At 35.7% G+C, this 27,515-nt stretch overlaps 1 protein-coding gene across 1 annotated transcript; it reads right to left on the minus strand.

Moving 5' to 3' along the window:
* Positions 1-6,838: 6,838 nt before the first annotated feature.
* Positions 6,839-26,959, minus strand: Suv3 (Suv3 RNA helicase). Its single transcript, XM_089632060.1, has 14 exons — positions 26,471-26,959; positions 26,265-26,385; positions 25,599-25,767; positions 21,919-22,072; positions 20,451-20,528; positions 20,171-20,262; positions 19,639-19,778; positions 19,417-19,551; positions 18,059-18,165; positions 16,797-16,990; positions 14,675-14,854; positions 9,314-9,462; positions 8,218-8,316; positions 6,839-7,586 (listed from the first exon to the last, which is right to left on the minus strand). Exons 1-14 carry the CDS (start codon positions 26,901-26,903, stop codon positions 7,271-7,273), a joined length of 2,367 nt encoding a protein of 788 aa, XP_089488186.1. The 5' UTR covers positions 26,904-26,959; the 3' UTR covers positions 6,839-7,270.
* Between the last annotated feature and the right edge of the window lie 556 nt (positions 26,960-27,515).

The raw sequence follows: 27,515 nt of genomic DNA on the forward strand, positions 1-27,515 counted from the left end.
CAAGGCTATAGATTGCAGAAACCTAAAATCTTGTCCAAAATGCGCAAAAAATCATGACGTAAAAGATTGCATGGATGAGGATATTCAGTGCATCAATTGTATAATGACGAGTAAAAGATTAGGACTGAAACTAAATTGTAGTCACTCAGCCATGAGTAAGGAATGCCCAATTTATAAAAGAAAACTAGAAGCAAAAATGAGCAGAATTTCTTTTTTATAAACAAAAGTTACGAGAAATATGAAATTATATACTTGAACATACAAAGCATCATAGCACATTACGAAGAGGTCAAAATACTTTTAGAAGAGAAGAAACCTTTTATGCTTATGATGAGTGAAACACATGTGACTGAAGATATCCAAGATAGTGAAATTATATTTGATCATTATAATACCATCCGTTGTGACTCGCATAGCAGACATACAGGAGGAGTGATGATTCTCTTAAGTAATAAAGTTCCATATGAAGTGATATCAAATCACCAATATGAAAAAAATTGTTGGATTTTAGCCATCAGCATTAAATCAGGAATCAAGAAAGGTGTATACACTGTTATTTATAGATCACCAAACACAAGTAAATGCGACTTCTTAACATATTTTCAAAGATGGAGCATAGAAAATTTGCAAGATGAAAATATTAATATCATAGTTGGAGATTTTAATATAAATGTTAAAGCAAATGCAGACATATACACAAATAAACTGAAATCTATTATTCAAACTGCAGGTATGAAACAATTAGTTAAAGATTTCACACGAATTACTAATACCTCTAAAACATTGATTGATCTGGTTATCTCAAATAAATTTAACCTATGTGTTAATGTATTAGATAAACCTAAAATTACCGACCATAATATGATTCAAATTCTATTAAATGACAGAGAAAACTACAACTCCATTAAAGAAACACAAGTAATAACATTTAAAAATTACAAAAGATACAATAAAGAACTCTTCATTCAGACCTTAGAGACTATTGATTGGAATGAAATAAATCAAATGGAATATAACAAAAAAGCTGACCAGATGATATTAAACATTAAAAAATCCATTGATGAAGTAGTTCCAGAACAGAAGATACGTAAAGGAAACAATAATAAATGGTTCACAAAAGAACTACGCACAATGCAGCACGATAGAGATACATTTTACAAGAGAGCACTCCTTACTAATAGTACTATGGATTGGAATAACTACAAAAAAATGAGAAATAAATACTCTAAAGACATAAAAAGAACGCATAATGAGTACATAAAAAATAAAATAAACTCGGAAGAAGGGGATCCCAAAAAAATTTGGAAAAGCATTAAAGAATTAGTACATGGCGATAACAAAAACGACATAAAAATAGTAAACTTCCCAAAAGATATAAACGAAGAAAACATGGCTAATAGCTTTAATAAATATTTTATAGAAAGCATCACTCAAATTAACAAATTAATACCCAACATTGTTTTCAACCCCACAAATGATAATAACAACTCAAACAAAGAATTACTGGTCTTCAGAAAAATAACTGCAGAATATTTATTTAACATTTTAAACAAAATTAAATCAAAAAATAGTTCAGATGGATTAACTATTAGTCTGATAAAAGATGCTTTTCCAGTAATTGGATCTACTCTATTATATATTATTAATCAGACAATTGAAGAGGGAAAATTTCCACAGTCATGGAAACTGTCTACCATTATACCGGTCCCAAAGGTTAAAAATACCAGAAAATGTGAAGAATTTCGACCAATAAACACCTTACCGAAATATGAACAGATACTTGAAGTGATAATAAAAGAACAAATATTGCAATACTTAGATGAACACAATATTTTATACCAAGAACAATCGGGATTCAGATGTAATAATTCTTGTGAAACAGCGTTAAATGTAATCGTTGAAGAATGGAAAGAAGGAATGAATAGTAATAAATTTATCTTAGCAATATTCTTGGATTTTCAAAGGGCATTCGAAACCATAGATCGAGAAATATTGATAAGAAAGCTTAAAGAAATTGGTTTCTCAACTCTAGCCATTAAATTAATAAAAGAGTATTTGAAAGACCGAATACAGGTAACAAAAATTAATAATCAATTTTCAAAACCAATGGAAAATAAATTAGGAGTACCACAGGGATCAGTCCTTGGACCTCTATTGTTCATACTCTATATTAATGACACGGTGAAAATATTTTCAAAATGCAAAGTACGACTATTTGCCGATGATACACTTATATATATAATTGGAGAAAACTATGAAGAACTAATACATATTTTAAATAATGAACTAGATAATGTATCAAGATGGCTAAAAATAAATAAGCTTAAATTAAATACAAAAAAAACAAAATGTATGGTAATTGGTTATAAGAAGACATCCAGTGAAAGCAAAATCAAAATTGATGGTGAAATTATTGAAAATGTTACCAATATAAAATACTTGGGAGTTATAATAGATTCCAAACTGAACTTTAACAAACATGCGGAATATATCCAAAAGAAAATTGGTAAAAAAATATCTTTTTTGGGAAGAATTCGCCAAAAACTGTCCGAAAAAACTGCAATCACCATTTATAACTCCATTATTGCTCCACATTTTAATTACTGCTCAACTATCCTTTTCCTGTGTAACGACCGAGAGCAAAATAAATTTCAAATTCTCCAAAATAGGGCAATGAGAACAATACTCAGACGAAATAGGTATTCAAAAGTAAATAAAATGTTAAACGAACTAAATTGGCTAACGGTGAAACAGATGTTGACCTTGAACACGATGATATTTTTACACAAAATTGTAAACAACCTGCTACCCAAATATTTTTCGAATAAAATTGTATACAACAAGGACATACACAAACATAAAACTAGGACGTACAATCAAATTAGGCTACCAAAGAAGGACAAAGCGAATACCCAGAATACTATATTATATAAAGGGATGAAATATTATAACGCGCTGCCGGAAAACCTTAAGTCTGCCCCAATTGAAAAGTTCAAGATGTTGTGTAGGAGCCACATCAAGCAAGAAAAAAAAAAACATAGTATATTTGAATGTAATAATTAATTAGTCATTTGTAAACTTAAATGTACAAATTACTAAAATAAAAACAATAAATAAAAAATAAAGTTCACCAAGGTTGTCGCTGTATATGTGGCTATGTCTTCTGGTTCCACAATGTGTCTTCCCAGGTCTCATCTCTCCTCTCCAATCCCCCTTGGTTCCGTGAAGGCCTCCCCTTTCTTTCCCTAAAGGTCCCACAAGGGAAGAGTTCCAATGGCCTCATCTCTCCTCTCCACTCCTCCTTGGTTCCCTGAAGGCCCCATGACGGAAGAGTTCACTCCCCTTTGGTTCCCTGTAGGCCTTACGAGGGAAGAGGGCCTCGTCTCTCCACTCCTCCTTGGTTCCCTGAAGGCCTTACGAGGGAAGAGGGCCTCGTCTCTCCACTCCTTGGTTCCCTGAAGGCCCCATGACGGAAGAGTTCACTCCTTGGTTCCCTGAAGGCCTTACGAGGGAAGAGGGCCTCGTCTCTCCACTCCTCCTTGGTTCCCTGAAGGCCCCATGACGGAAGAGTTCACTCCCCCTTGGTTCCCTGAAGGCCTTACGAGGGAAGAGGGCCTCGTCTCTCCACTCCTCCTTGGTTCCCTGAAGGCCCCATGACGGAAGAGTTCACTCCCCCTTGGTTCCCTGAAGGCCTTACGAGGGAAGAGGGCCTCGTCTCTCCACTCCTCCTTGGTTCCCTGAAGGCCCCATGACGGAAGAGTTCACTCCCCCTTGGTTCCCTGAAGGCCTTACGAGGGAAGAGGGCCTCGTCTCTCCACTCCTCCTTGGTTCCTTGAAGGCCCCATGACGGAAGAGTTCACTCCCCCTTGGTTCCCTGAAGGCCTTACGAGGGAAGAGGGCCTCGTCTCTCCACTCCTCCTTGGTTCCCTGAAGGCCCCATGACGGAAGAGTTCACTCCCCCTCGGTTCCCTGAAGGCCTTACGAGGGAAGAGGGCCTCGTCTCTCCACTCCTCCTTGGTTCCCTGAAGGCCCCATGACGGAAGAGTTCACTCCCCCTTGGTTCCCTGAAGGCCTTACGAGGGAAGAGGGCGTCTCTCCACTCCTCCTTGGTTCCCTGAAGACCCCATGACGGAAGAGTTCACTCCCCCTTGGTTCCCTGAAGGCCTTACGAGGGAAGAGGGCCTCGTCTCTCCACTCCTCCTTGGTTCCCTGAAGGCCCCATGACGGAAGAGTTCACTCCCCTTTGGTTCCCTGTAGGCCTTACGAGGGAAGAGGGCCTCGTCTCTCCACTCCTCCTTGGTTCCCTGAAGGCCTTACGAGGGAAGAGGGCCTCGTCTCTCCACTCCTTGGTTCCCTGAAGGCCCCATGACGGAAGAGTTCACTCCTTGGTTCCCTGAAGGCCTTACGAGGGAAGAGGGCCTCGTCTCTCCACTCCTCCTTGGTTCCCTGAAGGCCCCATGACGGAAGAGTTCACTCCCCCTTGGTTCCCTGAAGGCCTTACGAGGGAAGAGGGCCTCGTCTCTCCACTCCTCCTTGGTTCCCTGAAGGCCCCATGACGGAAGAGTTCACTCCCCCTTGGTTCCCTGAAGGCCTTACGAGGGAAGAGGGCCTCGTCTCTCCACTCCTCCTTGGTTCCCTGAAGGCCCCATGACGGAAGAGTTCACTCCCCCTTGGTTCCCTGAAGGCCTTACGAGGGAAGAGGGCCTCGTCTCTCCACTCCTCCTTGGTTCCCTGAAGGCCCCATGACGGAAGAGTTCACTCCCCCTTGGTTCCCTGAAGGCCTTACGAGGGAAGAGGGCCTCGTCTCTCCACTCCTCCTTGGTTCCCTGAAGGCCCCATGACGGAAGAGTTCACTCCCCCTCGGTTCCCTGAAGGCCTTACGAGGGAAGAGGGCCTCGTCTCTCCACTCCTCCTTGGTTCCCTGAAGGCCCCATGACGGAAGAGTTCACTCCCCCTTGGTTCCCTGAAGGCCTTACGAGGGAAGAGGGCCTCGTCTCTCCACTCCTCCTTGGTTCCCTGAAGACCCCATGACGGAAGAGTTCACTCCCCCTTGGTTCCCTGAAGGCCTTACGAGGGAAGAGGGCCTCGTCTCTCCACTCCTCCTTGGTTCCCTGAAGGCCCCACAAGGGAAGAGGGAGTTTTCGAATGGTCCAATTTTTGTCCCACGAGTATCTAGGGAAATAGAAGGTCCACCAGCAGAGCCCCGAGTGCTAGGGTAAGGTCTAAATACTCCGAGATGTGACCCTGTTTCTCGGAGGCACCATTCGTGACACTGTTCCCCAGGTCATACAGCATGAGCATGGTAGCTCACACCTTAGCCTGGTAGCTAGTAAGTACCTACATATTATGGTCTTTGGCTTATAGTAAAATTGGTTTTCAAATTCTATATGTATAGTATAAGTTTGTCAACTGGTGATGGTGGCAACAATTTATTTTTAGTAATTTACTTTTATTTTTGATGGAAATAAATATTCATAATTAAATACAGTGCTCTCTAACTAATCTGCCACACCAAAAACTGGGCAAGTATTCATTTAGTTAAAGTGGCAGATTATAATGCACACCAGTGGCAGTTCATTGTCCTTTTCACTGGGGGTTCAGAAAATCAAGAGAAGGTATTATATTTGAATGTATGTATGAATACCTATTTCTTCAAATTTTACGGATTTCAACACTTTTTCACAACAACTCGCCCTAACAACAATAAAATTCGCCATTGTACAATATTAGGTATAACTAATAAGACTAACTCAAAATCGTTAAATGAAATGAAGTGCTATATAAAAAAAATAGTAATCCATGTTCATAAAAATAAAAAAAACCGAACACAAACATCAAACCAGAAGGGAAGAAATGACCTTTTAGTTCCAACAAGCAACAGAGCGGCTAATCAAAAAATATTCTCATATCTCAGTCCTAAAATATATGATAAAATCCCCTCTCAGCTGAAACTGTGAGGATTGTCATCCTTTTGTCCAAGAGTGACAAAATGGTTGTTGGATTGGCAGGACTGATTCCGAAATGTTACTAAAAAATGTCATTTGATAATTATTTATCACGAACGCCTTTTATGTATGTATCTTTTTATGTATCTTCTATGTATCTTCATTTTAACATACTTATTTTATGTAGTCTTAAATCCTGTATTCGTCTAGGATAACTTGAAATCTGTAAATTTGACTGTCCTAAAACGGAATCCTTCCTAGTTGGAGAGTCAAAAGCATAAAATGTAATCAATATTATAAAAAATAAATAAATTGTCGAAAGCTGAAACCAAACTAGAGAAAATGCAACACAATATTGCATTACTTATGATAATTAAGACAAAATCTGTTTTACTAGTAGAATTACAAGTGCCATTAAAAACATAAACGGTTGGAGAAATGCATGAATAAAAAAGAAAAATGTACAAAAATTTACTATAAACTTCTAAAGAAAAATAACATTTAACTTGCATCTATGTAGTGCAAAGTTTAGCTGCCGGCGTGTGACATCAAACATTGTCTATCACGGCGCACAACGATCGTCTTGTTTTGGCGACGTTATAAGATTTCACCAGGGGATGAAATCTTTGGACTTTGTCAGGGTGATTATGTTGTTTTGGTTTTTTTTTTGTATGAAGTGTTTTGTGGTGATATAACGCAGAGCATGGAAATATTGGATTACTGTTTTACCGTATTTTAGAGGCAGAATTCTAATGGCGCGCTGTAAAATATGCTAATAAGCAAGTTCATCTCATAATCTCATCTTTTTAATGGGGGTTCACTGCACAAACGCACTTTAGATAAAACTGCCACTGGTGCACAAGAAATGCTAAAAATTAAAACAGGTATTTCGTAAAAACAGTTTTATTGTGAAATTTGTACTTGCTATTTATACTCAAAATAAGATAATATGTTTACTAACAACATATCAAAAAATAAGTCGCTTAACAAATCTTCAATATGCCAAAAATGTTCTTCTGAATTTATTGATCCAGGCTTCACTAGTTTAGAAATCGTTTGTTTAATAAATTTTCTCATAAAAGAACAGCGCCTTTTAGCTTAAAAAGTCAGCATTAATAGGGTTATGTCTCTGATGCTCTTGCAATAATCACGAAGACCGCTTGAGTCTGGGCACGCAGCGAACTACTGAATTTGACATACTACCTATGATATTGTGATAAAAATAGTGGCAGAGTATTGTACTTGAAATTGACACCTTGACTGAAATCAGGACATGATTGAACACCTCAATTATCAGTACCTATTGTATTGTGCAAGTATTGCCTTCAATACTTTCTTTTTCTCCTCGTCGGAGCCGGCTTTCTTGGCGGGAAAGGATCATCATCGTCTTCGGGATCCTGGGAGCCTTGGAGTTCTTCTCTGAGTTGTTTCAGCATCTTGGGAGTCAGCAGTCCTTGAGCGAGCAGCCGATCCGTCAGGCGCTTCCCCTGTCTGGCGGGCGGCAATACCGGCATGTCGGCAACATCCGTGTCACTGGTGACGGATGTTCCTCGCATGTAATACTGGCGCTTCTTGGTTCTCTCGAAGGTGTCCTCGTCGGGGGTGTTAGTGCTGATGCCACTCTCCGAGTTTCGCAGGAGTCTGATGAAAACGAAAAATAAATTTTACCCGATCGCGAACCAATTAGTACTTTGTTCTTCCCCAGAATTTAACCTTTATCTTCGTTTTTTTCTTTCCAGATAAGTTGAAATTCCTGCACAAAATGATTTAACTCTCCTTTAAGAAATATCAAAAAAATTATATGATTTACATGACAATCTTTCTATACACAAACACAATCACTGTTTACGCAACACATAAACCCTTTGGAGTATTTTTTATGAATTTGTGTCAGTTTGATGGGCAGTATGTGATGAACAGCGAGGGGTGGTCATTTAAGAAAATAAAAATGTTTATTTGAACGATACATAGAATTTAGACAGCTCCTCATATTCACAATGAATCAAGCTACATAAATATATTATGTATATAATATATAAATTTATTCATGTTTTTTGAGTGACATTCATAAACGTTAAACGACATTCAAATCTCTTTTTTAAATTTCAAGCTTTTTTTAGACTAGAGGTTGGTATTATTATGTCGGTATCTATTCTCGAAAACAAAATATTAAAACATTTCAATGTTCGCCACTATGTACATATATTGTAGTGTCATTGTTTGTATACTCTCTTTCAAATACCACAATAACTGAATAACAAGTTATGCATACCTTGTTATTTGTAATATTCCTTGTTGAATAATATAATCCAACTCCTTCTGCATATCTCGTACAATGGAAGCATCTGGGAATAAATCTGGGAATCGGTAGCTGTAAATAAATAAATGCATCACATAAATCATCATGAAATACAAATCGTACATAGGTACATCATTTTATAATGAATAAACATAATTCACATAGTATAGGTACAGTATGCTGTCATTGCCTGTTGTATGCTGATGATGCGGTGCTGATTGCTAACAGAATGGCATATCTACAGTCTCTCGTATCTAGGATGAACGAAGTATGTATGAAGAATGAGTTAATGATGAATGTAAGTAAGTCTAAAGTCATGGTGTTTGAAAAAGAGAGTACGAAAACAGTGTGCAATATAGTTGTGAATGAGGAATACTTGGAGCAGCTGGATGAGTTTGTGTATTTAGGGAGTATGTTCTAGAGAGATGGGAAGGCTGACAGAGATATTGAACAAAGGGTAAATGCAGGTAACTCCATTATTGGAGGACTGAATGCAGTTGGCGCTAACAAAAAATTGTTCAAAGAAGCGAAACTAGCAGACCACAAGTGCTGGTACTTACCCTGATGTACGAAAGTGAGGCATGGAGCTGGCAGAGAAAGGATGAAAGTAGACTGAATGCTGTAGAAATGAGATCCCTGAGTCGTATGTGTGGTAAAACCATGTATGATCGTGTCAGAAATGTGGAGATCCGCAAAGAGTGCAAGGCTGATGTAAGCGTTATGAGTAAGATCAAGAAAGGGACGCTTAGATGGTTTGAGCATGTAGAGCGAATGAGCGAAGAAAGGAGTGTAAGGAGAATATACAATGAAAATGTGAATGGTAGCAGAAATCGGGGACGCCCGAAGAAGACATGGCACAACCAAGTGAATCAGATACTTGAGTCGGGCCATGTCAAGAGTCAGAATAATAGAAGTGTATGTATGAGGCGATGTATGAATGTGAATGAGGCAAGGAATGTGTGCCAAGACCGAGTTGTTTGGCGGTCCGTCCACTCTGCCTACCCCTGCGGTGAAAAAACGGCGTGATGGTTAGTTAGTTAGGTACAGGTTTCAATAACGGATTTATTACCTTAGCCACAAATAAAGATCTAGGACATCAAAGACTGCCTCCAGGTGAACCAGGTCGACAATAGTCCTCGGTAGAGATAATGGCCAGCCAATAGCATTGCACAGCCAGCTCCACGTCAAGGCTTCATTCCTGCTGTACTGCCGTACCATCTGAAACCGTGAAAAGGAATATGTAACATTATTATCGGTAAACACAGCTGCATTTCACTATTATTATATTATTTAATAATATAATACATACAGTAGAGTGAAAAATAATTTTCGGTTTTACACCTGAGAAAGACAAACATTCATAATTGAAGCGTTGCTTAAAATAGAAATAAGTGATTCTCTCGGCCAAATAGTATTATGATGGTTGATGTAATATCCGTTGTCTTTACAACATTCAGTTCAGATTCAACGTTATCACTGATACGGTACGCATGTCTTACTGTCGCGCTGTCATTAAAAAAAAATTTTTTTCGCGAATTTTGTTCACTGCTGGATCGAATAATGAGTGACGTCGTGCTCCTAGAGCTGAAGAGCATCATTCTCGAACAAAGTAGGACGATTAACGAGTTGTTGGACCGTGTAAAGGCCGTGGAAGCGACATTAAATCGGCAGGTAACAAGCAAAAGTGACAACAAAAATGCACTACCTACAAATCCCGCGACTCAGCGCTGGGCTGACGTAGCGGCCCCCGCTGCACCGCACACCGCGCCCGCTACCCTGTCAGCAGTAACGCAAACCAAGGAAAGGATGAGAACTAGAGCGGCCACCAAAGCAAAAAATGACGCCGGTCAATTTGAAACCGCATCTTTTAGCGGCGCGATCCCCAAAACGCACGCCACGGAACCACACGTTCCAATTTCCGAGCCGGAATCAAAAACCGCTCCTAATACGGAAGATTGGATAAAAATTAAACGCAGACAACGCACAGTGAAGAATTTAACTATCGGTAACTCCGATAAGTCTTCGAGTATAAAATCATATCCAAGAATAAAGAATATTATCGTGTCTAGATTACATAAGGACACAACAGTAGAAGAGATCCGGGCACATCTGGAGAAAAACGAAATAACAAAAAGTGAAATAGAAAAATTCATCGCACATTCTCAAGAATACGCAGCTTTCCGTATAGGTGTAACGGAGGATCTATACGAAAAACTTTTACGGGAAGATTTATGGCCTCGAGGAGTACCGGTAAGACATTATCGGTACTTAAAACCAAAACAAAATCCTATTGATGATAATCAAAACCGGACCAAAGTGAATGAAAATGCCGCCGCGAAATGACTAGAGAACCCCCTAAAAGTGAATTCTCTCCCTTGCACAATTTTTTACCAAAATGTACGGGGATTAAGATCCAAAACCGATGATTTCCTACAAAGTGTAATAATACAGAACAACGATCTTATATTACTATCAGAGACATGGCTTAACGACAGCATTTACAATAGTCAACTCTTCGATCAACGGTATGACGTGTTCAGAAAGGACAGAACCTCGGGACATTCAAGGGGAGGAGGAGTACTGCTAGCCGCGAGACGTGACCGTGCAACTCAAACCCAGAGACTTACCTATCTGGAAAGTAAAGACGAGAATATGTGGATAAAGACATGCCTAAATGATTTTGGTGTTATTTACATATGTGTTGTGTACATTCCACCGGCATCGCCAAATAAAACATATACCGATTTTTTTGATAAGATTACTGAGAATTTTAACTTTTTAATCAATAAAAAGATTATTATAATAGGCGACTTCAATCTAAAATCTAGTAACAAAGGCACCGAAATGGATCTCATATATTTTATGAATCTTTTCCAAATGGAACAAAGCAACTCTATTACAAATGTGAAGGGAAGCACGCTGGACATTGTTATCAGCAACATTGATTTAAAAGTATATAAATCCTTATACTCACTAGTTAAAGAAGACGCTTATCATCCATCGTTGTGTATAGAGATTTCGCCGAACAAAAACACAACCAATTGTCAAACACGAAACTTGTGGAATAATATTGATAATAGTGTTAGGCGAGGATGGAACTTCGAACATGGCGATTTTAAAGCTCTTTATTGCCATTTACAATCTCATTACTGGCAACCTTTGAAGGACATAAATGATGTTAATTTAGCGACACACTTTTTCTATTCCATAATTTATAAATATTTTGATATGTGTTTCAAAATTAAGCGCACTCCGAGGAATGGTAGAAAATATCCTAAATGGTTTTCTAGTGAGATTGTTAGCGACATAAAACTCAAATTCAAACATTACAAAAAATGGAAGAAAACTGGAATGGTGAGTGACCGGGAAATGTTTTGTCTACTTAGAACAAAAATAAAACGCAGTATTCGATTAGCACATGTGCAATATATTAATTCTATTGAAAAAAATATCAAATGCGATCCCAAATCTTTCTGGAAGTATATCTCGTCCAGAAGAAGTGATGGCGGGTTTGTTGACCATGTTACTTGGAATAATCAGTCTTTCTCAGGAGCAGATATTCCAGAAGCATTTGCAGACTATTTTAAATCAACTTATAGTAAGGAAGCTGCGGACTTTAAATCTTTTATACCTGGAAAAAATACGCCAACAAAAGCACAGAATGTTGATATTCAAAATATTACAAACACTGACATCACCGCTGCTGTTAAAAAATTAAAATCCAAAACTTCTTTTGGACCGGATCTTATTCCGTCATTCGTGTTAAAGGGATGCTTTGAGCCCTTATTAACACCTCTCGCGTATATTTATAATCTCTCACTTAACTCCGGAATATTCCCAGACCTGTGGAAAATCTCTAAAGTTACACCGTTACATAAAACTGGTGATAAGGCTTCAGTCTCTAATTATAGACCAGTGGCGATCCTATCCTCTCCAGCCAAGTTGTTTGAACTAATAATTCATAAATGCATTTATACCCAAGTTGAACCCTTTATAATTGACCAGCAACACGGTTTTAGGTCTGGCAGATCTACTGTGTCTAATCTAATGGTTTTTACGGAGTACATATCTCAAGCTCTTGATAGTAACAATCAAGTAGATGTATCATACAATGACTTCGCAAAAGCCTTTGACTCAGTAGATCCGCTTATTCTCCTAAATAAACTCGACCAATTTGGATTTTCAGCGAAACTTCTATGTCTATTTGTAAGTTATTTCTCAAATAGACAACAATACGTAACTTATGGTATTTTCCACTCTTCCAACTTCATCACAAACTCTGGAGTTCCACAGGGGTCGAATCTTGGACCCTTACTTTTCTCGCTATTTATCAATGACATTTACCATTGCATAAAATTTTCCAAGTTTCTCTTATTCGCGGATGACATGAAACTATTCCTTTTAATAAAATCTTTGGAAAATTGCTTGCAGCTACAAAGTGATATAAATTCTATCGTCGAATGGAGTCATACCAATAAATTAGGGTTTAATATTAAGAAATGCTCCATTATGTGCTACACCAAGGCAAACAAAACGATTTACTATAACTACAAAATGTCTTATTCATCTCTTCAGCACATTGTTATTTCAAGAGATTTGGGAATCGCATTTGATACGCACTTAACATTTCACGTCCACATAGAAACGATATGCAACAAAGCTTTAAGAATGCTAGGATTTGTGCTAAGCAACTCCAGACATTTTTGCAGCTCGGCCGCGATTCGTGTGCTATACTATAGTTTAGTACGTAGCATTTTGGAAAGTGGTTCTGTAATATGGGGACCAATGGATTTAACTTACTCTCAAATGATAGAGAAAGTACAAAAGAAGTTTCTGAGATATTTATATCTTAGAGACTTCGGATATTATCCCTGGTTATATCCATCAGCCTTTTTGTCCGGCATGCTGGGTATTAATAGCGTCACCGATAGAAGGAAAACTGCTTTGCTGATAACAGCATATAAACTTCTAAATGGTAACGTCTGTATTCCCGATATTATAGAAAAATTTGAGTTTTATGTCCCCGACAATTATACAAGAGCGCGCAGGCACAGAACCTTTGTCGTTCCAAAATGCAGAACCAACTTACCATTAGTAATGCCGCTCGGAAAAATGATTATGTTACTAAATTACCTGTCCCCTGATATAGATATTTTTCAACTTAATATTCACCAGTTCAAAAACGCTATTATTACTTAATAAATTAAAATAAAATGTATGTTTATTATTGGTTATGTATAGCTGTAAATGTGCATTTAAAATAAAATAAATAAATAAATAAATAAATTAATTCTACTATGAATTGTATTTGCGGAATAGTAGTCTAACTAACAATGTATTATATTTATCGAGTATCAGGTGATGGAGAAGAGACATCGGACAACTGTTCACAATCTTTTATAGTCCATTCTTCAAGCTCTCTTATGCCATCTCCTTCATTCAAGACATCAGTTGCACGATCGTTACAGTTGGTTTTGAGGTGTTATCCTATTTTGTATCTCCTCCTTCTTGGATCAACTTGACTCTTTCTGACAGCCTCGCAGTGTGCATCATCATAGCAGATATGACCAACTCGGAGACGTAATCCAACCGGGGCTGGGTGGGTAACGTATTTTATATTATCACACTAAAGTCAGTTGTACATACTTGCTCCACGTTCTAGCTACAAACGCAAGTGCTGCCATCTCAAATATTCAAAGAGAACTGTTGAAATTTTCCTTTTAACCTCTCAGAAAAGGACTTTTATTTACTTTGTGTTCCTTTGCGAACTGTCAAAACGCGGAAATTTTTGTGTTATTCACGAGTTTTGTTAAAAGCTCCATAACTCACGTTTTGGGAAACGTAGCCTCATTCTAAAAAATGTTTTGGAAAGATTATGAAATTCACTATCGTATTGTTTTGTTATACGTAAATATTTGCGTTTCTAAATATACATTTTCTGAAAACGTCAAAAATATGTAAAAATCGCTGACCATTATTTCAAAGCTGTGAAAAATGTACTTTTTTCTGAGTATCATAAAGAAATAACACTTTATATATTGAAGAAATATAATTAAAAACTATTGGTCACCTCAAAATATTAACCGTCCAAACTAAAATATTTTTAATAAATTATTTAAAAACGCAATAAATTACGAACGAACAAGCTGACAGATTCAATCGACTCAGATAATGCACCTTTAGATTCCATAGATATTTTTGAATGCAGACGCGTAGCGTTATTCATTATCGATACTCTGTTTTTTAAATCATGGCAATCCGTATACTAGTGATGGAAATAAATCGATTTTTGTAAAATCTCGCGCGCTTACGTGAAAAGACGTACTAATGTCTTGACCGCTATTATCATATTTACGTCTTTTGACGTTCTAATGTTCCGAGTGGTTAAAGTAGGATTTCATAGTATGAAACTGCTCTGTGGGTAGGTTACCTTGAGGAACAGGGCACACACGAAGGGCACCTTCTGGTTGATGGGGGCGCAGCAAAAGACGTAGCGAGCGCGGAGCGGCAGCGGCACATGCTGGATCATCTCCGCCAGGAACTTGAAAGCCTCCGTGTTGCACATGAAGTATAGTGAGTCGTCCACCGTACACAGATGCACAAAAATATCCTGCAAACAATTATTTACATTATTACACAAACCTATTCACCAAATATGAATGGTAGATACTATATTCTCACACAGTATGGTGGCGATTAACCGTTTTAAATTAAATCTCAAGGAAAAAGCACAGCAAATTATTGATTGTTCTGATGAAGATAAAGAAACAATAATTTATCAATGGCGCCAGTGTACCATCTCCATCTTAAGAAGGCTAGACACCTGGAGAGTCAGTTATGGAAACAGGGAACTTGGCCAAACACGCAATGAAAACCTTGGTGACCTATATTAACCCTTGGAATATCGACCTCCCGCAACCTAGTACTTCTTGGTGTGCCGGGGATAAAATGCCAATCGCCTGCCGTATGCTGGCTGACACTATTTTTTTTTAAATAACTTACTTTTTTTTGTAAATTGGATCTTCTTACAAGATAATGTGTTTAAATATATATTTATAATTTTTTTTATATAGATCTCCTGTGTAGTTTCCCTAGGATAACTACTTAGTTGGAGAAAAAAAATATCTTTGTAATGTTATAAAAAAATATAGTATCTACATAATACAGGGTGTACGGGGGTAAAGCGCACTAACTTCGGGAGGTGATTCTACATGATGGTACAAGTAAAAAACATAAATTACTTTTTTAGAAATTCCAACTTTTAGGGGGACTTTTCAAGTAAAAACGTAAAATAAAATTGGTCTGCAGTGTGGGTCTGGCACTATTACTGCGCTGTTGTTAAATCTACCATCTTGCGCCCATGCACTGTTGTTCTGTCAGTCGTTAATTGCCGCGCTTCATGTGTCAATAACTTTTATTTTATTTGCAAAGGATCTGATAATTTAATTTATCTAGCAGTGTTTAACTTTGAAAACCTGATTGTTTTAATCAAAACTTGTTGATGTAGTGTGTCTTTATCTTAGTGTGCATTTATTAAGACTTACTTGAAAGAACATCTTTATTCAGTGCGCGTTTTCTACAAAGATTTACTTTTAACATTGTGTTTATTTGTGAGTAATTTTAATCACTGTGACAATGTCTGGCTTCACCCATGAAGAACGGGCAGACATTCATTAGGTTTACGGGCTACATGATGTAAATACACATGGAAAGTGGCAATTCATTAAATTAGTTAAAAACAGTGGCATTAGTAAGTGATTAATAGTTAAATAATTTTATCATTCAAAGTGTTACTACATTTTGTTAATTTTAGTACAGTTCTCTTTTGAATTTGGTTTAAAACATACGAATTGTAGCATAATTGTAAACTTCAAACACTCGGCCTAATGTTATTGTTTACATGCGGTTTCAATGGATACGGGCCGATCACAACATTGACACCTCGTTCTCGGCAAGGTCATAGCAAATAGATCAGTCCGGTAAGTTTGTCCTCACACTAAGGATTTTTAGTAGGTGTCTTTTTATATGGGGAAAAAAATAGTTTAATAATTTCTAAAAAGCTATTTATCTTTTTACTCCTACCATCATGTAGAATCACCTCCCGATGTTAGAGCAATTTACCCCCGGACACCCTGTATAAGGAAGACAATATACGAAAATATTCTTGACATTTATTATATTTTCCAGCTAAATAAACATTCTTCACAATAAAAATAAGTCATATAAGGCTTTCCTGTAAATTAATACAATACTTTGACTTTTGAAACTCGGAATTATGACATTTGATATGGAATTTGGCAATGCACTTTTTCACAGATAAAATAAATATATTATAAAGTGACAAACACTATTTCCTTGCCAAGCAAAAAAATATTTTTTAAGCTACAAGCTTTAAGGTTCAAAATATTACATGCAGTGAACTACTAACAAATCCACGGTGGATTCTTGGCACACTGGAGGAGGTACTGGGTTACTGTCAAAATAGGAATAAAATGAAATGTGCGTGATGGCACGACAAACATAAAAATCGATAATAGTAACACATTTGTTACCATAAGGCTGCTTAAGGTGGCGTGTGGCAGATGATATGCATAGAGCTCCATCTGCTCGGCCGTGGGGTGGAGACCGGCCTGCTCCACCTTCTCGGGGAGTTGGGACATCAGCACCTTCAGCGTGGGCAGGTCCTCAGGCTTGAAAGTGGTCACGTAGCCTGTCTCCCAGGCACTGCCATACCTTCCCGCCCTGCCTGACAACAAATCCAATCAATTGGAAGGTAAGCACTTTAGATAAATAAAAACTAAGTTCAAAGATGAAAGTGGAAGAAGTTTAGTATGTATTGTAAGAGCCATCACGGGACAACACTTTGCAAGTAAAAAAATTATTTAACATATCAGGTAAAAAAATAATTGAAATGATACAACAAAAAAGAATCTTCTTCACCTCACTCTGACAATACGTGGTATCAAAATTCGTAGTACAAACGGAAAAAATTGTGAATCTACATCACAATTGGAGTCTATTTCTCTTTTTTTTATTTGACCTTTCGTTTTCGAGTAGAAGGAATTTTTTAAGTCAAATTTGAAAAAAATTAATCTGTTTAATATCAGCTGTTTTAATGTCTTTTAAAATGTGTAGAAGGCAGATTCAGGCCCAAAGTTTTTTTTTTTACTTTTAGTTGCCGAAAAAAAATTTTAAAAGTAAAAAAAACAATTACTAAATAATCAGACCCGAAATAAATTTTAAAAATTGGGTTTTATGAGTGATATAGATCCACTAGTTTGCCGCTTGAATAAATAAATAAATAGGTTTTTTGCCTGACATTGTCTCGTACCTTAAATTTACAACTGTCAACCCTTGAAGGGTGAAAGCAAGAAACATTTAAAAAAAAAACTGTCCAACTTTCACAAATTAAAAGTACACCTGTATTCAGATTGTTAACTGTGATGTATGGTAATAAGTTGGGTATTCAAGCGATAGATGGCACTGGTCATAAAGCTTACTCCAGAGTCCGACAGATGTCGCTAGAGTGTAACAATTGCCTGTGGGATATTATTGACAGACAACAAACTTCTAGAAACAGAGAATTACCAACCCTCAGGTAATGAACAGTGTAGCTAAATCCAGACTTATTAATTGTTACGCAACTAAACACAATTATAGTAAAATAACCTTTTACTTTATCGAAGAGTTCCCAACACAGAAATCTGCAAGTAAAGCAGAGACATAATAATTATCGAAATAATTATCGATTATATTTTTGTAAGGTAAAATTTTGTAATTTTGTTGAAAGAGTGAAAATAAAAATTTGACTGACCTGCAATCTGTAAAGCTTGTGAAATAGAAATTATATCCATTTCTTTCTCTCCTTTTTCATTTATCATCGGCTTTATTAAAGAATAAAATATTATTCTTCTTATACTTCTGCAAAACATAAAAAATAACAAATATTGGTTTCATTCTTAATAATTATACAAAACAAGTACATGTTAATATTTTTTAAATTTTCTTTCAAGAAAAAATTTTTTGAAAAAAAGTTTTTACATTATTATCGGCTACCACGCTAGGCACAAGACTATTACAGTAGTTGAAATTTGATGTATATTATGTATGATAAATGAATGTACGTTTATATAAAGATATAATAATATAAATGAGGCGTGTTGAAACAAAGACAGCAATCTCCACTTCTTTTCATTTTGAGTAAAATGCAATAAATGTTTTTTTTTGTATTTTTCCAATACCTTATGTATCACACCAGCCGTTCACACTTTGTATGGGGTGGCGGTTTATAATATCATATTTCTGGGTCTCTGATTGGCTCAAACAAAAACTGCTGTTTTTGTTCCGTAACCTGAAGGAAATGGCCATGTTTGTTGTGGAACTAAATATTAAAATTCAAAAATGTATGGAATATTGTCGTTTATGCTCCGAAACCTTTGCAGCAGTCGATAGTATTTTTGATTCTCTATCCATCGCCATATCTAACTCATTTTACACCAATGGTGGAGATTGCTGTCTTTGTTTCAACACGCCTCAATGTATTACTCCTCTTCCATCCACAAGAAAATGTTTTTAATGGAAGTGTAGTATAAATTAAAACAGTATGACTTGTAAACATTGTATATTTATTGTAAAAAACACAAATAATAAACAAATACAAAAAAAAAGAAATAATAATAGTAGATAATAAATTATTAGAGAAGGGATCCATAATCATAAATATTTAAAGGCAAAATTAAAAATAAGTAATCATTTAAATAAGGTAGATCTTGTACCATTATTAGTTTACATGTTGTGACAAAAAGAAAATAATGAAAATTAAATTAAAAATAAGAGTAAAGCAATAAAAATGTAAATGTTTATCAAATAAAGAAAATTTAATAATCATTTAACTTGTTATTCTTCTCAGATATGATGGTGTGGCAAAGAGATGGTTGATTAGGGGGGTGGATAGAGAAATTCTGAGAAAAGTAAAGGAAAGGAACCGGGACAGGAATACCGAACATCGACGAAACCAAGCAACCCAAAAAAGGGGCAATAGCATTTACTGTTACATGGATTTTCCGCTATAAAATCTAGGTAAGTCTTTAGGTCTCGCTCCCATACCCTGATTTAATATCTCAGTATTAAAATTATTATTTATCTCAGATTAAAAATTCAGGTATTACTTACAAATTAATTCCTAGGCCAATGGCATCGGTTGCAACCATAACTTTACATGAGCTATCTGGATCGTTGAATTTATTTGCTTGGGCCAGTTTTGTTCCCGGCGGCAAACTTCCATAAATAACAGCAACCTCTTTTCCTCTAAAAAATCATAATTAACTTTATTCTTATTTGCATCATTTGTTTGAATTGGTATTAGTGGTTAAGTAGTACGTATAATATAATCACCTGTGTTCTATAGCTCTCGATACTGCATAAATATCATTTTTACTAAAGCAAACTATACAATCTCCCGGCTCGACATTTTCTAGGGAACCCAATGCTGAATCCAGTACTTTGAGTTCTGTCAGACGTTTGTATTTCCTTACCTGCAAACAATATTGTAAAAAAGAATTAATAGTTTGTAAAGAAATATGCAGTAAGGTTAGGTAAATATATTTATTTCAACTAACTAACTAACCATCATACCGTTTCACGCAGGGGTAGCCAGATAAGTTGGACTGCCAAACAACTTCGTCTTGGCACACACTCCTTGCTTCATTCACATTCATACATTGTCTCATACATACCCTTTATGGTGTTCTGACTCTTTACATGGCCCAACTCAAGTAATTGGTTCACTTGGTCATTTCATGTCTTCCTTAAGCATCTCCTGTCTTCAGAGTTTTATCTTTGCGAATCTGCACATTTCTCACATGATCATACATGGTTTTGCCACACATTTTATGTATTTCAATGCATAATAATATATTTTACTAACTTCAAGATCTTCTCCAGTCGTGTTACAGATCTCTTCAATTAAGGGTATAGCCCCGGCTTCACCACACAAATGTAGCTCCTCTGCTTGCAAACCTACAAAAAAATATTGTGATCATTATTTATTATATGGAGGTTTAATATTTATCCTAGCAACCCTATCATAAATTATCGGACGGAGCCTAGTGGAAGCTATAGAGAAAGGAAAGAGATTGATAATGATCGTATTAGAAACAACTTAATTTAATAAATTCAAAAAAATAATAACAAAACTGTTTACTAACCCAAAATAGCTCTCGTCCACGCCCAACCTCTTCCTCGATCTCCTATTAGTTGGACTTCATCAATAATGGCAACTTCATCTGAAAAATATACAAAATTCTTTATTTTAAGAATCGTGAAATCATTTGAGAACATTCAGTTATCAAGAATTTATAAGAATATTGCTTATTCAAAGGCAATGGCAGTCATATCTACATCAGACCTCGAGCCTTTTATTTGTGTTGAGATCTCTTCAGAAAAATTTCCAGACTCCGCTTCTTTGTTCAAAATTTCCCAAAGTTCTTCATTGATTGCTTTGAAATTTGGACACAACGTTGCATTCAAATAAGCATGTGTTTTTGTTTTTATATACTTGTATTATAGAGATGTCCCCTGTGACAGGTAAAAACACACTTTTTTTGAAAAATGGTGCTATCTGTTAGACAAATACGTTTTTCTTGATAAACAGTGCCATCTGTTGGAAAAACATGTTTTCTTAAACAGCGCCATCTGTTGAAGGTAAAAGCAATGCGCGCTATTGTTTCTTTATCTATACAGTTAGAATAATCCACAGCAATGCGTGACAGGGTACAGCTAGTTTATTTATTTAATAACAACGGTATAAATATACCATAAACAATAAATCAAATAATCACCAAGTATAAAATGATCAGAAACTCTATAATGATATTAAAGTAAGAGATGCAGGTACACGCAAAACTTCTAAGTAGACTTTCTAGGTTTAATTAATATTTATTGAAAATATATGATATTATAGCCTTCTTGCAGTTAAATAGATCCGCAACACCTGCTTATCTATTAGTAACTTCATGTAATTTAGGTATAAGTGAGTATTTTCAATGCTCAACCCTGGTTTTGATACATTTAAACATTATTTTGGAACGAGTAGCTCGCGCAAGTACATGAAATTCATTGAGGTGTAAATTAGGGCTGCCTATACTACCATTTACGATTTTGAACATAAAAAGTTAGAGATGTTAGAATGAAATGTTATGATGAAATCATTTCAACTTAATACTCTAAGAAACAACTATTTACGTGGGAGTTGGTAAAATATGCATCAAAGCTCCATTTTTTATTGATCAAATTTCAAAATTTCCAGTGTTTTGACACCATGTTTGAACTTGTTAGTATGATGTGACGTTTGCCGAAAGGTTCCGCTTCAATCTAAATACTTACAAATTATTTAAATCACCTGAACTGAGAATCTAATACCCTATTTTATGCATGGTTTTCCATCTCTCCCATTGTAAAATTTTTATTTTTTTTATCTCTAATCATACAAGTTATTGAACAAAGTTTTTTTACATGCTTATCGACTACCACACAAGACACACGCCAGTATTATGGTAGTCGAAATTTGTTATATTATTAAATTAAAAATAAGAGTATGAAAACAACACATAAATAACAGTGAAATATTAAAGGATAATAGGGTGATTGAAATAATTTGAATATATTTAATCTTACATGTTGTTGTGAGCGATGTCATTTCAACGGTACATGCTACATGTGGAGACTGATCAGCACAGTAATCCTTTTTGGGAGTGTCGGCCATTCCATCTTCTGTGTACTGCGTGGCGTGCCTTCTCTCCTCACCGGTGATCAAATCACACGGTGTACCCTATTGAAATAACAATTATATTCATTATTAAAACAGAAATGTGGATTAACCTTTTGACTGTGGGACTTTGGCGACCTTGAGAAAAAATGAAGCGCAGAAATATCATAGATAATTTATTTCAAAGCCTTCAGAGAAGCTGCATTCATCAAATAAAAAGTAATTTCTACTGATGTTTATTTTTCTATACATAAAGTTACATATTTTTTTTTAAATTACTTTTAAAAATAATCATGGATCTTAGTATGGAGGACACCGGTGTCCTAAACACAGTTGACAGGAAGTCTTAAAGAGTCCCATTCAAACGTGGATAAATGTTGGTCACAAGTACAAAAATTTAGACAGTTTTTACATATTTCGCTAACCTGTAAAATTTGAAAATAAAATTTTTGTATTCCAACTCATTCTTAATATGCTTAATCAACCATCCATAATCCATTAATGTTGTAATTTTGTTCAAATTAATATATTGCAATTTTCCATTTACAGTTGACATCATGTTGTATGTTGATACATTTTATTCGAATGACAGTAGACAATGCTGCCAACCGTACACATCATGGAACAAGATTTTTTTTTTTTTTTTTTTTTTTTTTTTTTATTTATCAAAAGAAAGTACATATTACATATTGGATGCTTTGCCTGTCCAACTAGGAAAGTTTCCCGTTCTAGGACAGACAAATTGACATGTTTAGTTCATATTATTACTGAAATGTACATAATTACATAACAAAAACCAAAAAAAAAAGTTTAATTTTTCTCTGAAACTAAGTTGTGTAATAAAGAAAATGTATATAATAAATATAAGTACACATACATTGTTTTGTGAGAAGTAGAAAAAATTAATCTGGTAGCCTATATTATAATCGGATTTACCGAATTAACCTGGTAACATAAAATATTAAAATTTACAGAGTATGAGGTAAGCGTTGTAACTAGAATGTGTAATAAATTATGTGCATGATTGTTTTCACTGAATTAAAACATGAATTCAGAACAAATTATATTATACGACAATACGAATATATACCGCGCTCATTTCTTGAACTACTGCTAAAATGTAAAAACAATAACTATATATATAGATAGAAATATAAACTATGAAACATAAACTATGAATATAAATACATAGTACCTGATTTAGTGCTACTTTGGTGAAATTGGTGCATTACTTCGTACGCCATATTGTGTTATGTATTTATTATAAATCATTACCGTAGTAGGTACCAAGTTTCACACAGAGTTAGTGTGCGACGTACAAATGTGATACGCTTTACAGTAGTGATGTACCTAATGAGCAGACAGGCTTCAGGGGCGCATAACCATAAATCTTAGGTTGAAAAACATCAGAAGTTTGGTGATTTTGTTTAACAGTTGATTTGGTGATTTTGTTTAACAGTTATACAGCATACGTTCACTTTCGACTCTCCCTAAGTTTAGAATCCAATCATTGACTAATTTACGCAGGACGCTTCCACTTTTCAATTTCCAAGAACCGGGTATAAGGTTGAACATTTTTGGACCTAGGTAAGAATATTGTCTTTGAGCAAGGGATGTCATAGTAGCAAGTGGAACTATTGGATTCCTCCCTGCATGTCGGGTGTTGTGATAATGTTCTACGGAGGGGAAGAGGTGACGATATTTTTGTGTGTGTAATATAACTTTTCTTATAAATAGTTGCCTCACATCCAGAACTCCTATCTCTTTGAATAAATCATTACTGGGGTATCTAAATGGTTTTTTAAGTATGACCCTTAGTAGTGATTTCAGTGCTTTGGCTAAGGGGTCCAGAATTGATTTGGTACATCCTCCCCATCCTAAAGATGCATATTCAAGTAAAGAGTTGCACATGGCATAGTACATTAGTTTTAGATCTTTTGCGCATAGAATATTTCTAATCGCCATGAAAAGATGCGTGAGTTTTCTGACCTTTGTGGAGATTGAATAGATATGTTCATTCCATCTCAGATTCTTGTCTACAATAATTCCTAGATATTTTATGCTATCCACATACTCTAAGGTATTGCAATTGCAAGTGTTTGGGTCATTGCAATGGTGTATAATAATTCTTTGAGTTTCTCTTGGTTGTCCCGCTTGAGTTGCACTGAAGCAAATGAATTTGGATTGAAAAAAATGAAGCAAATGATTAAATATGGCGTCAATTCTAACGGAAAAGTTTTTACCAAACACAAATTTAAATAAATGATTTTCCATCTTGTAAATGTTAAAGTTGTTTCTTGTAGTAATTAAGTAGAAAAGAAATGTTATTTCAATTATGTATGCATATTAACACACTTCATACAGACGAAATCAAGAGATTTTGTTTACAGCTATATATTTGAAAATATTAAATATATATTTTAATGACAATTTTTACATAGTACAGGGTTTTCCAATAAGAGGTGTTATTTTGATATTCAATCGTAAAAGATCAATGGTTTCGTTGCTTGTGTGGCACGTAGCGCCGTCTTGTTGAAAGTAAACGTTGTCCAGATCAATACCATCCAATTCCGGCCATAAAAAATCATTAATCATCTCTCGATAGCGCAATCCATTCACCGTAACTGTTGCTCCAGGCTCATTTTCGAAAAAGTAAGGTCCAATGACTCCGCCGGACCATAATCCGCACCAAACAGTCACACGTTGAGGATAGAGAGGCTTTTCAACAATAACTCTTGGGTTTTCCGAGCCCCAGATGCGACAATGTTGCTTGTTGACGAAGCCACCGAGGTGGAAATGGGCCTCATCACTCAAGATGATTTGCATTTGATTCACTCAAGTGAATTTTAATAATTTCAATGCGTTGTTGAAGCATGTATCGTTCCATTTTGTATTAATGGCGTAGTTTCTACTTGTCAAATGTCAAAAAATGACAACTTCAAAAGTAAAATCTACCGAAATAGCGGGCTATTCAAAATAACACCTCTTATTGGAAAACCCTGTACTTCACCACAACCCAACTATAAAATAATTGTCTGAAATTAAAGCTTAATTTTGTAATACAACCCCATAAACTGAAGTTAGAGTCAGTGTTGTGCTATTTAGTGATGTTTTATTTATATATGATATTACATTAAAAAATATTTTCAATAATTTTCATACAAATCATTACAAATAACTTCCCCATCTCCGGTGCGATAAGTGTGAAGATGTATTATCCATTCAACGGGTTAAAATGTAGTTTCCTTTTAAAAGAATATTCTTCCACACAAAAGACAAGAATTTTAAGCTGGGGAAGACTAGGTTCACATTTTTAAATACATGTAGTTGGAACCCTTACAAAGAGATAGATATAAAATTACAGGACAGTTAAAAGGACAGCAATGCCTTTTCTGCCATTCAAGTAGGACTGGCTAAAAGGTAAAACTACCCTTCCCACCGGAAATGTATTAAGAGTGAGGCGGAATAGTAAAATTTTACCAATCTCAAATTTAAAAGGTCCAGTTTTCTTTGTTCATACCATGGAATGTTGAAAAATTTCACTCTCTAAAATTTAATTTATAAATATGTTCATTGAGTAATTTCTCACCCTTTTATTAGATTTGTGATAAATTTCTGTAGCCAAAAGTTTGAGGGGACCGCAATAGACTCCAGACTTAGCTGTTAAATATCTCTCAAGTGCGTGGTAAGTTTTGCCAGAGTTCGTGGGACCGGCGTGAAAGATGACTCTTCTATTGAGGGCTCGAGCTGCTGGATACCTACAAGAATATGGATATTTAATTTTAATTTAATTTTTAATAGAAAGACAAACATTCCCGGGTTACGAATAACCTGACAATATTTGAAAATCTCCTACTACCACCACAGTAAGCTGAAAATGTCTTCGCCTGGGTGGGACCCAAATGCGATGTCAACTCGGCCACCGACCGGTGCTAGTACTAGTATACTGCTCGTATATTAATTACTCAAATAACAATACCCGGCGGCTTTGTCAAATCAACAGTTTAAAATTTTGGTAAACTTGTCGAATTCTGCTGTTTATAACATCTTTGCATATTAAGTGCGCAGCGGATTTCGACAAGTTTATCAAAAATTTTGCATGCAACAGCACAACTTTGAAAATAAAATATTTGAGAAGAGTACACTTATACTACTAGTAAATAAATTACTCAATTAATGATACTCGGGGGCTTTGACAATTCAACCGTTTTAAAATGTTCATACAATAGTACAATTCAGAAAATAAAATATTTACCAGGAAGCTGGAGTTCTTAAGTCGGATATCTTCTTCAAATCATCGAGGCAGTCTAAATGGGGGAATGCGAGTTTAGCGTGTCTTATGAAATATGGAAACAAATCGTCGATATGGCCCGCACCTGGAATAGCACAAATTACAACTTTGGTTATACACACAACTGAATGAAAGGGTATAAGAGTGTTAATTAAATATCGGACTTTTACCTTGGAGAATATCACTAATGCTAACGTGAAGATCAGCGGGCAAGTCATTCTCGATGCAATGTTTTCTAAAGGAAATAAAGGCCTGATGCAACAAGTTGTCGTCCAAACCACTCTCAGCGGACAATAGTCGTATTTCTGGTTTCTGATAAAACTTGGTTAAAATTTTAAGCAAGTCTTGTTTCTTTAGCCTACCACTAAGTTCTACACCCACATTAATGTCATCAGGATTGGTCTTCACGGGAATTGGTACAAACAGTGAACTTCCACTGCCCCTGTCATATTTTTTGGTTCTTTTTGCAAAATAACCTAAAACTTTTGGCTTCGAGTTGAATTTGTTCGAACTTATATGTCGCAAATAATGACATGATCGATTAGATAAAACTTTTTCCCGCGCACAATTTAAAAAGGACACACTGCCAAATATTTTTATCATTTTATCATTATTTTATTCACAAAATAACACTTGCGTACAAATTAGAGGTTATGCGGTGGATGTACTGTCAAAAAATATTTTGTTGGTATTTTTTTTAAATTTTATTAAGCTCATAAACAAAATATAATAACTTGTTATCGCAATCGACTCTTATTTCAATTTTAAAACAGTCACTCAAGATGGGATGCACGGATATGTTTTCTGAAGCAGAGCCTCAAATTTCTGAAAATATCATTTTTGTTTACTTACTTCTAGGGCTTATAGTAATGCTTTTTATTCTATTATTAAATGTTTTTTTTTCTTTTTTAACTTACTCGCTATCAAGGGCGGATCAAAGACTAATATTATTACGTAGTATCCCCAATTTGGGTACCTATATGGTGCGGGTCAAGGGAGTGGAATAAAAATTATTACATTCACAAGCAAATTACATTATAAAAGCACAACAGGCAATAACTTTTCTAGGTCGGAGAAAAAACCAATGCTATCGATTGTACTATTTTTCATAAAATAAATATGCCAACAATTTTTAGACGGAAACCTTTAAGTGTTTTGTTAAATGGAATTCTTTGGTATTATTGTTAAACATGGAAACTTTTAAAGGGCATTATT

This window comes from Hesperophylax consimilis, chromosome 5, assembly GCF_061612785.1.
Source record: "Hesperophylax consimilis isolate HC1 chromosome 5, BYU_Hcon_1.0, whole genome shotgun sequence".
Classification (NCBI taxonomy): domain Eukaryota; kingdom Metazoa; phylum Arthropoda; class Insecta; order Trichoptera; family Limnephilidae; genus Hesperophylax; species Hesperophylax consimilis.